Genomic DNA, 16578 nt, shown 5'->3' with positions numbered 1-16578 from the left:
TTTCCCTTTTCAATCTTCTACATTCTACATTTATGACAGACAGATATTTGCTATAAAGTATTGGTCGACGTCCCTTAACCATGCACTGCTGTTATCAGTCCATAAACACTGTCTAATCACTTATCGTGCTGACCTTATTTATCGGAAGATGAAATTAATCAGCCAACATGTCGCGAGAGATTAATTCATAGATCATGAGGTGGAACGGTCCTAATTACCCTGCTATGGAGAGATAGGAGGACCATGCCAGACCACACCTGGGTAATTACGTTCGCTTTGTTTGCAAGCTTGTATGAGGTAATTGTTGTCGTGAAAGATTGTGAAATTGCTGATTATTGTTCATAATATTGTAAATTTTGTATTGCCTGCATCGTCCCAAAGTTGAGTGGTTATGCTATCTTTTAAATTTATACAAACTTTCAAGGTGACGTCATGCTTGATACAGTTGAAGACTTCTGATATCTCTCACTATCAGGAATGCTTTCAGCATTAAAAAATAAAATACTATCTGATTAGTCTAGCATCTCTACTTCTTCCGGCCTTCGTCGAGATGCTTGACAATTTTTGGTGCCCCCACCACCGATTGGAAAATTAAATAAAACAAGACATATGGAAAGAGAGCATTCTCTGTTTGTGCACCTGCTCTATGGAACCCGTTTTGATGTACGTTCGATGGGTTTCTCATCGGTGATAAAAACGGATATAAGATTGTTGTGACTAATGTTCACTTCAAATTCAGTACTGTCATAATTTACGCTAGCTTACCGTAACCTCGATGTTTACTGACTGAAAACAAACTGGTGCAGGAAATGAGCAGTATTATACTAATGCCATTAGTGTTTACTGACGTCCGCACAAACTGCACTTATGGTGGCGACCATAAGAGCGCCCTCAACGAGTTAGTGAGGTTCACATCGTCCGGATGCATCTCTGGAGCTGCCCGGCTTTCTTATAACTGTGAATATGTTATTGATGTTGGAATAAATTTCTCTTTCAAAGAAAGCCATCAGTTGATAAATTTATGGCTAATTGTTTAACATTTTTGTGAGATTCCCTCTTTTACACTGAGACCCTTTTTTAGATCAATCCTTTGCACTTATAATTGTTGTCTTTACTCATTCTACAGCCATGTAGACATGGCACTCCATGCTGATGGCGGAAAAAAATACTTTCAAGAATAACAGAGCAAGCAGAACTCTGTAGGAAATGAGAGCTGCTGTGTGAACCCCTGAAACACTTTTAACAATTGGGTCTATTGATTTATCAAGTAATACAATTTTGATTTGATTTAGTTTGGTTACACCACCCAGTATATCTTCCATTCTCCATTTTATGCAAAAGTTCATTGAGCATTCCATCTAAAGACTGCTTACTATGTGATAACCAAGTATGCAGGAGTATTTCCGAAAAAAGCAGAATGATTCATGCACTAGCTAAAACAACATGGAAAGAAAGTATACCCTCCAAGGCATTAAAATACCATTCACATATGAATGTTACCTCAGTTAGAATGTTACCTGTGCATAGTTGTGATGATCTAATTAGCTTTGTAAACATTATATGTGCTTCAAGATTAACACCAACCCCCTCCCCCAACCCCCTGACCCCCAATGTACAGAGACTCTTCTAGTGGTGAAAATCAACTCGATTGTCATTCAATAACAGATTAATCTATTAACATCAATAGCAGGATTGATTGAGCTGTATTTAAACGATGGTCATACCTGTGACTAAAAAGATCCTCCTTTTAATAACTTACTGGTATGGCCGTTATTGACTTTATCTAGAATATTTGGCTGATGATGTCCAAATATTTATAAAGTAAATTAGCAGCTGCTTCATAGGCAGCTTGGAATTTTGTGTATTGCTTGAGCAGCAAATGATAACTGGCAAGATGTGGTGTTGATGCAGAAGAAATAAATGCTTTACAGCTGCAGGTAATTAGATTTGAAAAATTCTTTCTTCACATCAAATTGTGACTATCTGGCTACCATACAAGGTTATTTTGCAAATCATTGTGGTGATGGAATCCTGTTTTTCATTTCTGTACTGGCCAAGACATATGTTTTCTTAATTCCTTGTTTTAGGTCACACTCAACTATTCATAAAATTGAAAAGAGTAATGAAAAGACCTATACATTTTAAGATTCACAGTTTACCTGTGATTTCTACATTGTAAGAATGCTGAGAGAGTGACATTCTATTGTTCTGGACTTTTCTGTCATGTCTTATGACTACCACTATTCTATTTGACCTATGGTGACCCTAACCCATGAACATGTGACTCATACTTATGTAACCAATATCTATACCAATTTCTGTACATAATTTCTGGCTGACCAAAGATGAAGTAAATTCTCACTGATAAAGTTGTATATGTGGCATAGAAGACACTGCTTAACAGGAATTTTTTATCAACAACATGTCAGCTTTCCAATAATAATATAATATTTATTTCTTTAAAGCGCACTACACATACGTCTCAGTGCGCTTTACACATTTAAAATTGATAAAATACCAGCAAGCATGACAAACTAAAATGTTAAAAACAATCAAATTAGGCTAAAAACATAAATGGTTAAAAATGATGAAAATTTCTGCAGAGTAAAAACAGTTAAAATACAAAACAACATTATTAAAAATTATACAGAGTAAGTAGCAGAAAACGTAAAATAAATCAAGCATCAGCGGTTCCGGTAAATGGTGACCTTCCAAAACATTAGTAATAGTGCTTTGCAAAAAGGTGAGTCTTTAAAACGCGCTTAAACAGTCAACGGATCTGGCATTACGAATATCAGGAGGCAATGAGTTCCATAGAGAAGGTGCGCATACAGAGAACAACACAATTTTGTGTAGTCCGTGGCTGGAAAAAAACTGTTACCTTGAATTTCTAGAATTCTGTAGCCCTCTAGGAGGGCAAGGACTATGACTCATGGTCAAGTTGCATTTAAGAACTGATATTTGGTTTTGTCACTGGGTTTACAAGGCAATGCTTACTGTTCATTAGAACACACCAGTGGGCTGTGTCATGTTAAGAGGTATGCTATTGAAGGCAGCTGTACTCACATATATCACTCTCATGTGAACTATTTACAATGAGGAGTGGTTTCTAACAATTATGAAAACATACTACAAGCACTCTCTAAAATAAAATAACATTCAAACTACATTTACACCTTATTTTGTTTACTTTGTTGAAATCATTGCAAGGGATCTAAATACCAAATTTCAAAGCAACAGGAAGATCACTTATTTGCTTATGCAAATTTCATCATCATTTGAACAAATTCTAGTCTGTGTATCCAAAGTGTCTTACAAACTAAACAAGTCATCGTTGATGACACAGTCCCCGCTTGTCCATTTTGTTATAATCTTTGGTGTCTAGGTAGCTGTGGAATGACATTGATGCAACGGGTGCATCAGGCCTGTGACTTGCATAATAAAGTAATCTGAGGAACGTTCAATAAAAGACTCATCTCTGCCGGTGTTGACCACTAAAGGAACTTTTGATTACATCACACATAACGATGCCCTCACTGCCTCTAGTGTCATGACAGCACATACTATACACATGGTTTGGTGGAATTTTCGAAATGGTATGGGATCGGGTATGTTGTTGTAATCAGCCATTTTGGATCATATAATGAAACAAATTAATGTGCACAAGAATGCAGCCATATCACGTTTAAACAAAATCAGTCCATTGAAGGACAGTGACCTATGTTTATAAAATTGAAATCAAATGGCTGTCTATTGACCATATGGATCGTAGCACAAAATTAGTAGACATGCATAAGTATGCCATAGTACTTTATCTTTGTACCAAGTCGTCAACAACATTGGATAAGGAATATTTGCATATGATTAAGCCTCAAAGACATGAAAAATCCAAAAATGACAATCTGGCAGCCATATTGGAACATGTCACGAAGTAAATTGACATGTATACATGTATGTGTGCCATAGTGCTTGATCTTTGTGCCAAGTTTGGACAAAATGGGTTTAATGACCTTTGAATTATGCTTCAAAGACATGCAAATTCCAACAAAATGGCAGTTCTGCAGCCATATTGGATCCTATCGCAAGGTTAATTGATACATGCATATGTATGCCATAGTGCTTTGCCTTTGTGCCAAGTTTGAACAAAATCAGTTCAAGGATGTTTGAATTATGGTTCAGAGACATGAGAAAATCGCAAAAAATGGACGCCTGTCGGCCATATTGGATCATATCATGAAATAAAGTGGCGTTCATATGAAGGGCATAATGTTTTGCTTTTGTGCCAAATTTGAACAGAATCGGTTCAAGGATGTCTGAGTTATGGTCCAAAGACATGAAAAATCGCAACAAAATGGCTGCCTCACGCCCATATTGGATCGTATCGCAAAATAATTTTACATGCACATGAAGGCCATAGTGTTATGCCTTTGTGCCAAGTTTAAACAGAATCTGTTCAAGGATGTCTGAGTTATGATCCAAAAACATGAAAGATCCCAACAAAATGGCCGCCTCACGCCCATATTGGATCGTATCGCAATATAATTTGACAAGCATATGTAGGCCATAGTGTTATGCCTTTGTGCAAAGTTTGAACAGAATCGGTTCAAGGATATTTGAGTTATGGTTCAAAGACATGAAAAAATCGCAAACAAAATGGCCGCCTCGCGGCCATGTTGGATCGTATCGCAAATAATTTGACATGCACATGTAGGCCATAGTGTTATGCCTTTGTGCCAAGGTTGAACAGAATATGTTCAAGGATGTCTGAGTTATGGTCCAAAGACATGAAAAATCGCAACAAAATGGCCGCCTCGCGCCCATATTGGATCGTATCGTGATATAATTTAAGATGGATATAAAAGCCATAGTGTTATGCCTTTGTGCCAAGTTTGAACAGAATCTGTTCCAGGATGTTTGAGTTATGGTCCAAAGACATGAAAAATCGCAACAAAATGGCCGCCTCGCGGCCATATTGGATCGTATCACAAAATAAATCGACGTGCATCTGTAGGTCATAGTGCTATGCCTTTGTGCTGAGTTTGAACGAAATTGGTTCAGCAGTGTCTGAGAAACTGTTGATGACGGACGGACGGACGGACGGACGGACGGACGCACAGACGGGACCCAATCTATAAGTCCCCGCCGGACTTCGTCCGCGGGGACTAACAAGAACATTTTCTGAGCAGGGGTTTCCAAGATGTGCAAAGTTAATCGAGGACAGGGCACATAGACAGACTGTTGCTCAATCCTACAAGCTCCACATTGCTGACAGCACAGCTATTACTATCATAAATATCAAGTTGGTTGATGTGAAACTGCTATATGTCTATCACAACTCTCACACCTTTGTATTATGTACCAGTATATGTGGAAAGTTTCATGAACTCTGACCTCTCTTTCCAGGTTAATATCCTAATAATATCCTCAATAATTAATTTTGCAAACTAGAAATAGTAATGAAGCAGTGCACATGAAAAACTAATCAGTTCTTGCCATTACCAAGGAGAATCTACTTATTGTACTTCAATCTAATCCAGTCTATATCTAATCTTCTTGAGATATTGCATCAGCATACAGACATGGCAGACAACAGCCCATTTGTATGTACACATGAATTAAAAGTCACGACTGTTTTTTTGGACATCGTTCTTCATCAGAAAATGACAAATCAAAGACTTTTAAAATCAGTAACAATAAAAATTTAATGGAAGACCATTTTTGAATATTTATTGCCTGCTACATCAAAAGTTTTTCTAGAACACTGATGAATCATAGAAATCTTCTGTTACCACTTTTTTCCACTGGCGCAAACAATATTCTGCTACAAAGTTGCCGTTTTGCAGTTCACAAACCCTTACAGACTGTCTACAATTGGTTTATACATTCAGCGAATGAAATCCAATTTTCTGCATCAAAACCCCTTCCCTACCTCTGAACCAAACGTTAAACAAGCAGAGAGTTTATGTCTGAGATAATACATGTACTTGCTTGTCACATTGTTATGTTCCATATCAGTCATATGAAGAATCTTTACAGCTGTGATGGATATTTTGGCGCCCTTGAACTACCTCCCAATGTCAGGCCCTTCACTGCTGCTAACAGTTTGTAGACACATGTATGGGTTTCAGAGTTTGAGTATTCGTAAGGATTCTGACAACATCTACCGGTACTATTCTTTGTTTCTCTTCCACTCTGATGACATTGTAATGCAGAAATACGAGGCACTTTTATGCTTAGTAGCTCGAGTAGAATTTCAAATGCAATCAGAATCTTGAAATCACATGCCAGGACACTGAGAATATGAATGTCAAGCTTGTGTTCAGGAGAGACACACACACAAAGTCACAGTTAGCAAGCAAAATTGACACAGTCTATTGTTAAAAGTAGTTTGATATTCAAGTATAAAACATTCTGATGGTCACAGTGTAAGTACATACATGAATTACACTAACCAAATAGAACTTAATAAATGGAACATGGGACTCTCTCTGCCCTAATTTCCTTTTTGAACTTTTGCAACAATCTGAGATGGTTCATTTAGTTTCCACATTCATTTAATTCCTTAGCAAAATCAAATTTTAAGAAATGATGTACAATCGTAAATCTGCTGCTGTTCTAAATGTGTCCTGATACATTTCAATTCATACATTGTGTTATCAGTGCCTAATTCCCCATGCTGAATAGATCTGGAACTTTCACTGATCATAAAGGTCTGAGCACATAGGAAATACACACACACATACACGATACACTACTCGGAAATTAAGGTAAATGTGTGTAAGTTTTTCCTATTATTGAGTGGATAGTTTTGCAATTTTTTTTGAAATTACCTATACAATTCAAGACCCAACAGGTCTGCACTGACTACAGACTTTCATTGTAATGTGAATCAAACAGACTAATATCTCCTTAACTTTTGATGAGTGTTTCACTATTTGTGTTTTTAACAAATTATAGTAACTCTTTTCTTGTTCTATTCCCCAAGGGCATCTTAAGATACACAGTATTCAGCACAGGCACACGACGTCTTTTGAAATCACTTGTCTGTGATTTTGATGTTGAAACATGCATTTATTAAAATCTGTGCAAATGGAAATCGTGCGGGCAGCTATTGAGACATACAGGGAACAGTCCCCGTGCACGGCTGTGGCCGCTCAGCTCTACTGTTAACGTTACTAACTTTATAGAAATGGCGAATTTTAAAATCACTTGTCTACAATTATAATGTTGAAACATGCATTTTATTGATAACTGTACGAACGGAAATCATGCAGGCAGCTTTTGAGACATACAGTGAGCAGCGCCCAAAACACGGCTGTGGCCGCTCGGCTGTCTTGTACACATTACTCTAAAGGTACGAAAGTATTTGGAAAATAATTCTTAAATTAGACAAAATTAACAGTTATTGGCCATCCTCGAGATTCAAACTTCAATTAATCAAGGGAATACTTACACAAATCGATCGATCAGCTTCCTAACTTGTAAAGTCTAGATCGGCCCTATCTACGGCTGATAATTAGCGCAATGTTTTTTTTACAGGACAAGTCCCCTGCCAGCGCCATTTTCAAAGTGTGCAGCTTGAAGTTGACGCATGCGCATACTTTCCTTTTAAACCAATACATCATTGTTATTCGTACTGATATGAGAGCCTTCAAAATGGCGGTGTCACGGGAGTTGTCCGGAGGTAAAATTTAGCGACTTACCAGCAATTACATGGCCTGGTGCAGTTTTTGTGAACCCAGTTGATCGATTTAGTACCACACATGCGACAACACAGAGAAGTTTGAATCCCCAGGGTTGCCAACAACGTTTTATCTTACGGATTTTATTTAAATTATTTTCCCAATAGTTTCGTACCTTAGAGTAATGTGTACAAGACAGCCGAGCGGCCACAGCCGTGTTCTGGGCGCTGCTCACAGTATGTCTCAAAAGCTGTCCGCATGATTTCTGTTTGCACAGTTATTAATAAAATGCATGTTTCACCATTCAATTACAGACAAGTGGTTTTAAAATTCGCCGAGTGTATAAGTAACAGCAGAGCTAAACGGCCACAGCCGTGCACTGCACTGTAGTGTAGTGATGGGCACTGTTCACTGTATGCCTCAAAATCTGGCCGCACGATTTCCGTTCGCACATTTTTTAATAAATGCATGTTTCAACATTAAAAATTCAGATAAGTGATTTTAAAATTCGTCGTGCGCCTATGTATTCAGCTTGTCAACTCAGCCTGTACATGTGTAAACTGCATTGTTATTGTTGACAGGTGAATTCTGGTCTGGACTAGAATTCAAATGTAAACAGTAACAGTGTATTATACACGTGTAGAAGCTGTGTCGACATGCCAAATAGTTAGTGTTTCCAAGTGCCTTGGGGAGCAGGACAAGAAGTTGCAATACAAAACGAAATAAGTGAAAAAATTCATGAAAAGATATATAGCTACACAGGCCCTTTAAAACATCAACACCTCATTGGATCACTCAGTATCTCTCAGTGGGTTAAATGTCTTTAGGACCATCAACTTTCTTCATCAGTTCTTCCATGTTGATTCTCTCATACTTGTCATATCCCATGAGATGATTATAATCATTGGGATTTGGAAAAGCATTGGGATCAACCAACAAGGACTGGCCTTTGACCTTGAACGTTGTGAGGAGATTGGTCACACCAGGAATTTCTACATCATCTGCTGTGAACTCGGTGAACCTGTTCCTGAGAAACAAAGTGAAGGTCACCGCAGTGAAAGTGTCCCTGACTGAATTATAGTACATTTTTGTGACATATGATCTTGCCAATATATGCAGCATAACAGGAGTTATGAAGACAACAGCACTCAGGGCACCACCAAAGACTTTCATGAACTCATTTCCCGCCTCCATAAAGAACCAGGGTAGTATTGCCAATGTAATCACACTAGTTGACAGCGAGAAGAACTTGACACCTCTCACTATCGATGTTGCCGGCCCTTGGTAGACGAGTTGACCCTTATCTGAACTTTGACCTGCATCCTGGCTCAGGCTCGATGCTTTCCTGATTACATTGTTTTGCTGAATGTATCGGATCTGTTGATTAATTCTATATGTTGGTGTTCTCAATGGCCACTGCTGAGAGAGGAAAAAGACACAGAAAAAAGATTAATCAGCCTCTTCAGTTCAGAATGCAACTGATAATTTCAAATGAAATATGAACATAAATGTATGAAACGTAACTTAAAGATTTTATTATACAAAGCTGATTTTTACAAATGTGCTAGCTTTGGGTCGTTTATTTCAGAAAAGCCATTTTTGTCATTTATGGATACACATGGTTTTTTTACAGAAACTAATGAAAATAGTGGGGGAAGTTGCAGTTTATGGCTTCATCTACTTAATGTATTTTGAATCATGGGGAAAAAAGCTTTCATCACGTGATATGGCAGAGACCATCTTCCGATGGGTATGGCATTGTCATTGTGTTCACACCAGGCCACGCATATTTGCATAACTATTGTTTATGCTATGCAAATATGCATAGCCTTGGGCGAACATGAGTGAGTCGACAATGCCATATCCATCAGAAGATGGTCCCTGCCATGCATATCACGTGATAAAAGCGCGCAAAGGTTGGTGCTTTTTTCCCACGATTAAAAATACATTACATTGATAAAGCCATAAACTGCAACTTCCACCACTATTTTTGTCCGTCTTTGTAAAAAAATCTCGCGAGCTTTGAGCAGAGAAAATGGCCTTTCCGGAATATTAAGAGACCCAAAGTTAGCACATATGAAAAATTAGCCTTAGTGAATTTACCCCTTTAAATCACACACACACAAACACACATACACACACAGGTCTGTATATTATACACCTACCAATCCATCTAAAGTTTTGTTTTGGCAGGCGTGTCATACTGTCATTGAGGACCATGTACCACACAGTACTACTGTACTATTTGTACATATCTCTCTACCACTGATTGCTGTGCGTGTCTGAAATCATGTGCGCAGTAATGTGGAATATGTATGCAGTCACATAGAGGTACTTACCTCTATGGCAGTAACCAGAATATAACATTACTACAAGGAATGGTCCATTAAAGAAGTAGGCAGTGGCAAATTTATGTCAAGTAGCTAAATAGACCGTCGACCACAGGTAGCCAGAGCATGGTTGTTCTCTTGCCCCTGGTGGGGAGATGAAGAACAGGTGCCCGTGTGTTGGGTAGTGTGCTAGATTGATGAATTCTCTACTGCAGCTATCGATCGCGTACTCAATCTGCCCTCCACTGCAACCTAACTTCCTAAGCAGTAGAGGGTAGATTGATAGCAGACTACCCAATGCACTAGCTACAAAATTGTACCTCTACAGTGAGGCGGTCAGTGAGTTTTGGTTTTGCGACCTCGCTCTGACCTCGCTTTGTATTTGTTCAAACACTTCGAGCCGCCATTACCGTAAGTTGGTAATGGCTGCTCCCAGAAATATTTTTGGAACGCGATTGACGTGTTTGAACAAATACCATACCCCAAAACGACCAAGGTTAGTGTAGTATGGTGTTCAGTCTTCAGTAGTGATAAATCGGTACGACTAAATGCAGTAAATATGTGGGATTTCACATCAAAATGCCGCGTCATCATGTGCGACGCACTTATTTTGAACGCTACAGGGGGGTCCTACTAATTACTGCCCGTGACTGCCCGTAGCTGCCCGAGGACTGCCCGAGGACTGCCCGAGGAGCAAGTAGGCCAAATTTCGCCATTTTTAACACTAAGCCAATAGGTTGAACTTATAATATGCCCAGCCAACAAAAAATATCATTGTGTTTTCTGTAGCGGTTTCAGAACCCAAAAGACGCCGGGCTTTCAACGAGAAAGACGTCTCCAACTTGATTTAGAGATCATACCATTCAGTGCAAGGGGTGGTAGGTGTCAGGCTGTACGCGCTCGGCGAGGTTATTGTGCGACCTCTCGGACTGAATGGTATGATCTCACTATCAAGCTGGCGACGTCCTGAAGACCGACGTCTTCCGTGTTCCTTAACTGCCGGAGAAAACATCAGGTTAACGCCAAATCAATGATATTTTTGGTTGGCTGGATATGATATAAACTGAACCTATTGGCCTAGTGTTGAAATGGGCGAAATTTGGCCCACTTTTTCCTCGGGCAGTGCTCGGGCAGTTCTCGGGCAGTCCTCAGACAGCTACGGGCAGTCACGGGCAGTAATTAGTAGGACGCTACAGGGCCTTCAGCATTGTAGTGCTACTGGTGAGTGAGTAGACTTGGTTCAAGTCGGTGAATTTCTAAAAATAAAATCATTTGCAGTAGTTTCTCATGTGTCTTGAACCAAGTGTAGTGAGCGAGGTCGTCGCAAAAACCAAAACCGACCGTAGAGCACGGTTACTGTAGAGTAACCGTGCGTAGAGCTACAATTTTGCAGCTACCCAACGCACTGGCGCCTGTGGGGAGAAGCCTCGTGGAAACCGTGCGACGCCCGAAATACACAGACCTGTGCAGGTACCAGTGCAGGGCTAGGGCGAAGAAATTGAAATTAAAATGGGTTGTTACCAGTGATTTAGTGCTGCTGTAGCATCTTGTAGCGGGTGGTAGCAAGCCCGGGTGTCGCAGGATACAGACAGACAGGTGACACCGACCGACGAGAGCTTGGGTCTTTAAGTTCGAAACTATATGTCTTTCCAACAGTATCCTCTTTCCAAACATTCGTGCGCTTATTCCACACACCATAATTTATGCAATGCGGTCAAGTTCTAGAAACTGAGCAGTCAAAACTACGCTGAAATTCTGTTGATTATAACGGCATAGCGAATTCACACGTTTTGATCTATGGTGGCAGACATATTGATAACCAGCGACCTATGACCTCCTGGACAAACTCAATGTTATTTCAAATTCAAATTCGTTTTCGGTTATTTGTCTGTAAGCGTGCCGTTTTTGGAATAGCGCAAGCTTACGATGCATTTCCATTCCCATCGTGGTATAACGAATCAAATGATTTAATATCAATCACGTGCGTGAAAAATCCAAATTTGTGGTTGCTGAGTCTCTTTTCGTCGACGATTGCAATATGTTGCAACATCAAGCGCCTGGAACTAAATAACAATTTTTCTTCCAGTGACGTCGAAATGTGGGTCAATCTGAACCGAATCGTTTAGACTGTTAGCAGAAGACAAATTATGAACTTCGAGATATTTGGACATTTTATATCATGCTCGAGGTTACATAAGTAACAGCGCTGAAAGAATACGGTATGCTTGTCATAAATTGTAACCGACGGTGCAGTTCAGTTATCGGTTATTGTTGTCAGGCCTCACGTGGCAGCCCCCCAGTGTAAAACATGTGTATTTTCATATATTCAGGAACTTTCAATTTATCGACAGGCAACTGCATCCCAATTACATGTAAAGAGATGTTTGACTTCTCTGCAGTATACAGTTCATATCGGGATTGTACAGTCCTCATAAACTGACTCAACTTGCTCACTGCGATCTCACCACTAGGTCCATGTCTCAAATAAACCAAATGCAAAATGTTATTCTGTAAAATCTTCAAGTTTGAATACACCCACCTTAAAGTAGAATGCGCCTCGGGGACACTGGTATTCGGACAGTCAAACATTTCCAAATCTTTTCTGATCTACCACTTGGTGAAGGCTCATCTTGATGCCCTTCGAGTAAGAAAAACTTTCACCGCATAAGCTTTAAGTTCTTTTGATCTCTTCATAACGTTAATAGAGGGGTGGTGGCCATTTTGAATTTCAAATAATATCTGCAAATTTTGAGTAATTTGTTTCTCTAGTACCAAAATTTGCACGGTATACCCCCGATTTTTCTTCTTGATTTGAAAGTGAATGGGTGAAGATTCATTGGGGAAAATTTGAGCAACAGTATGTCGCTCGTTTTCGAGGCGAACTACCTCAAATCAATTCTGCAAAATCGTTGTGTACAGCGCACATACCATGGAAACATCTCTTATCAAGGAAATTTATCATTTCGGAATACCGCGGAGCCGTCAATCGAACTTCTGTTCGCCGAGCAAACTTTTTGCGTAGTAATGTTTTATGAGATAAAACATATAATATCGGCGCGAATCCGAAATTTTAGTTACCACCGCTATTTTCTGCAACTGGTATGGGTTGAAACCACACAGGGACCGATAAGCAATACCTCGATTTGTTAACTATGAGAATTAATAAACATTTATTCGTAATATATTGTAGAACATTTTAACATTTTTTATCACAAGCTTGAAGTATATCAGAAATGTGCCGCTCGATTTGAGGAAAGGTTGTATGTGCCTGTACCTTACTCTCTCTGTGATTTCAAAGAATATATAATATATATATATATATATATATATATATATATATATATATATATATATATATATATATATATATGGCCTATATATCCCACCCTTTCCCCCTTCATAAGTTATTTCATAGACCCACCCTTTGTTTTTCTCGAGGGTCTAAGCTTATGGTTATTTCTACCGATCCACAGACACCGAATAAACATGTATTGACAGCGGCTAGCTATGCACACTCAAAAATTCAAGACGCTCTATGGATCAAACTTGTGTTTAATATAAATATTTTCATCATCTCTTCCGAGTCACTTAGGCCTACGTACCCCTACATTCGCCAAGAACAACAAAACTTCCCGCAATACCAAAAATAACATGTTTGTAAAATCTTGTACTCTCAGAGTTCTCGCATTGCTCTGAATTAGCATTCGACCTGCTTGGTGAACCATCTCCCGCAAACCGACGATGAAGGTTTAGGCCTATATAGCTTAAAGTTGCCCCCAAGAAAGTGTCGGCTCAGTCGGGTGGATACTTCGTGCTCTTAAAAAATAATAAAATTTGAAAAAACCCGTGAGCATCGAGTTCAGGCTCGAGCCTCACACCCAGTTCCCCCGACGCTATCCGGCATTTTTACTGGCCATGAACTAAACGTGGAAGACTAAAATTGCCAAAACAAGGCTTCTGTTTATAGAGTCAAAGTACAGGCTTGTTTCTCATTTGCCAATATTAAGCTTGAATTATATCTGCAACGGACTGGTCAGCAGAATCAGTGAATCTACGTGCTGGACACGCACCAACAGTGCACGGCACGGTCTTCCCTAGACTCTCCACAGTCGCTGTGCCTTGTTTTGTGCGCGCCCACGATGGGCCTCCATTCGAAGGCTACGCTGTGCTAGCTGTGAGCACGCGCTGCCAGACACAGCGACTGTCGGTTCTTGCAAGTATATGAATATTCATAAGGGTAGTGTCGTCAAGAGAAACACCTATCTAACTGGGCGGAGAAAATTTTTACTATTAGCTGGTAGACTTATATACGCAGTATGTTTTTATTTTTCATTTTTAATTTTATTTGGCTATGGTACTTGTCATTTTTTGTTGATTAACGGATGCGTGGAGTTCTATAAAGTACCCGGATCAGGCAGAAATCCGACCGGTCGCTTGCAAGAACGTCCAGACCCTGGGATTCGCGTCGCGTCTATGAAGGGCGCGCGCGTGTTCCAACAGGGAAGAACGCGAATCGCAGGGTCTCTGCCAGACTAGGCACGGTCCCGCTCTGGTACTTTACTTCCGTACATGCGCCTATCGAACATTCGTAATCGGCTGTATGGCCGCTTTGTAATCGTAATGCCGGCGAGAGAGCTCTCGCTAGCAGTCTCCAACGACCTAAAACTTCTGATCCTTTCACGCAGCTGCATATCATGGAGGTTACCTCCCATGCATATAACTTGCCGAACGATCTCTACACTATGAGCGAAGGTTTAAATAGCGTAAATTTACACATTCTAACGCCGGCTTAGTTGGGTGGATACTTCGTTCTCTTCAAAATTGGAAATTTGAAAACTCGTGGGTTCGCACTCACAGTTGTTCCCCCGACGCAGTCCGGCATTTTTGCAAAGCCCTGGAACAACATGGAAGACTAATGTTATTATACCTCAATTTCTTTTCGACTTGATAAGAGGCAGATATGTTTCTCCTTTACGAAGATATCGTAATTTCTGTGTTCTTGCAGAATCTACCAGAAGCACGGCTGTTTTCTTCTGTCCTACGGCAGACTGACGCTCAGAGTACATGTTCTGCATATGACCTATGAGGGCGCCATCACTATTTAAAGCCTCCATCACATGTGAAACAAAGTTATTTCAGCAGGTTACAACGCATTGATTATACACCCATGGCCACTTAGCTGTTGATGGACTACACAATGGAATGCAAAGTTTGCTTGAGTCCATTATAGGCCGGGGAAGCCGTATAGTATGCCATTATCTTGTAGTTTTGGCAATGCAAATGAATTTGTAGCTGTAGAGACATCTGGGGCCACAATCCCGGATAATGGGATGCATTATCAGTGATAATCTTCGAGAATGGCGTCACAAAATTCACTGACAAAGCTGTAATATAGCAAATAAAGTTATATTATCGAAACCACGCATGAGTCACTCCAGTAGAATTCACACGAACGCCACTCAGTACTTGAAACCGAGGACCGTACAGTAGCATTATTTCATAATAACAATAATAATTCCTCCGTATTTTGCGACATTTCTGGAAATGGTCAAAAATCTATTTTCAGGGGATCCTAGAAATAGTTTTCATCATATGACACGTAATTATTCGTGGCATCAATGAATTGCTCTTCCACTTATATCAGTCATTTGTTTTCACACTAGGAAAACAAGAATGAAATCTTGCTACAGAACTGGGGAGCAATGAAAGTACGGAAAGGGAAAAAGAATCGGAAAGCGGGGAAAGACGGTGTTTCTGCAGGAAGAAAATGCAATCAGAGGCACCGAACGCAGAAGGAAATAATTTAAACATATTCAGCGTATACGTGATGAATTAATTACCCAGATGAGCATAAACCGCCTTACGCTATATGCAAAACAACGCAAAAGGGGAAAATTATTGTTAACAGAACGAGGGTCTGAAGACATTAATTCTGTACTGAAAGAGCGTAAACATATCAAAGCTTAGTCGTAATATCTCACCACCGACAACAACCGAACACAGAAGGAACCGTAGCACACAGAAAAATAAAAATACTGTCTAAAAAGTCTAAGGGAACCTTCATTATTTACAGGGAGGGAGCGGAGGAATTAGAACAACGTAAGAAATGTGAAAGTTAACCCCTCTCAAAGTATTCATTCAATGTGAACCCCCTTCAATTTACCAATCGTAAAATGTTATCACTGGTCAAACTGTTGATCTGATGATTAGTTTATCAAACAATTATCATGTAGCTATGATTTGCCATCGATGTGGCGCTGGAATTTAACAGCAGAACCAGCATAATTTTACACTTAGTCTAACTAACTATAGTTGACTAGTTAACTCTAGTCCCTTGTTCTACTCCCTACATAAATCCTAAAATGTTCCGTGTACAGATGTTATACATAGTCTCCATATGTAGCACTACCATTGTTACTGTTGACAAATTAAATTAATTCAAGTCCGGAATTGAAAGCAATTTTGACAATAACAAAGCTACATATTTTTGCACACACATTGCCTTGTTGCGAAGCTAAACACTTGGCATTCATCCTGCTGTTGGGATTTGAACAAGAAGAGAACTG

General features: G+C 39.6%; 1 protein-coding gene across 1 annotated transcript; it reads right to left on the bottom strand.

Moving 5' to 3' along the window:
* Positions 1 to 8067: 8067 nt before the first annotated feature.
* Positions 8068 to 11833, bottom strand: LOC139130862 (transmembrane protein 70, mitochondrial-like). The gene is made up of 2 exons (XM_070696660.1): positions 11534 to 11833; positions 8068 to 9101 (listed from the first exon to the last, which is right to left on the bottom strand). The coding sequence occupies exons 1-2, from the start codon at positions 11708 to 11710 to the stop codon at positions 8496 to 8498; spliced, it is 783 nt and encodes a 260-aa protein (XP_070552761.1). The 5' UTR covers positions 11711 to 11833; the 3' UTR covers positions 8068 to 8495.
* Between the last annotated feature and the right edge of the window lie 4745 nt (positions 11834 to 16578).

Source organism: Ptychodera flava, chromosome 4 (genome assembly GCF_041260155.1).
Source record: "Ptychodera flava strain L36383 chromosome 4, AS_Pfla_20210202, whole genome shotgun sequence".
Taxonomy (NCBI): Eukaryota; Metazoa; Hemichordata; class Enteropneusta; family Ptychoderidae; genus Ptychodera; species Ptychodera flava.
The sequence above is the reverse complement of the archived record's forward strand: the minus strand, read 5'-3'. Positions and strand labels throughout refer to the sequence as shown.

Excerpts from the sequence above, each read along its gene's own strand:
- LOC139130862 (XM_070696660.1), bottom strand. The coding sequence starts at position 11,710 with ATGGTGTGTGGAATAAGCGCACGAATGTTTGGAAAGAGGATACTGTTG. Across the intron at positions 9,102-11,533 it reads ACAGCAGCACTAAATCACTG|CAGTGGCCATTGAGAACACC; the intron begins GTAACAACCCAT and ends TTCCTCTCTCAG.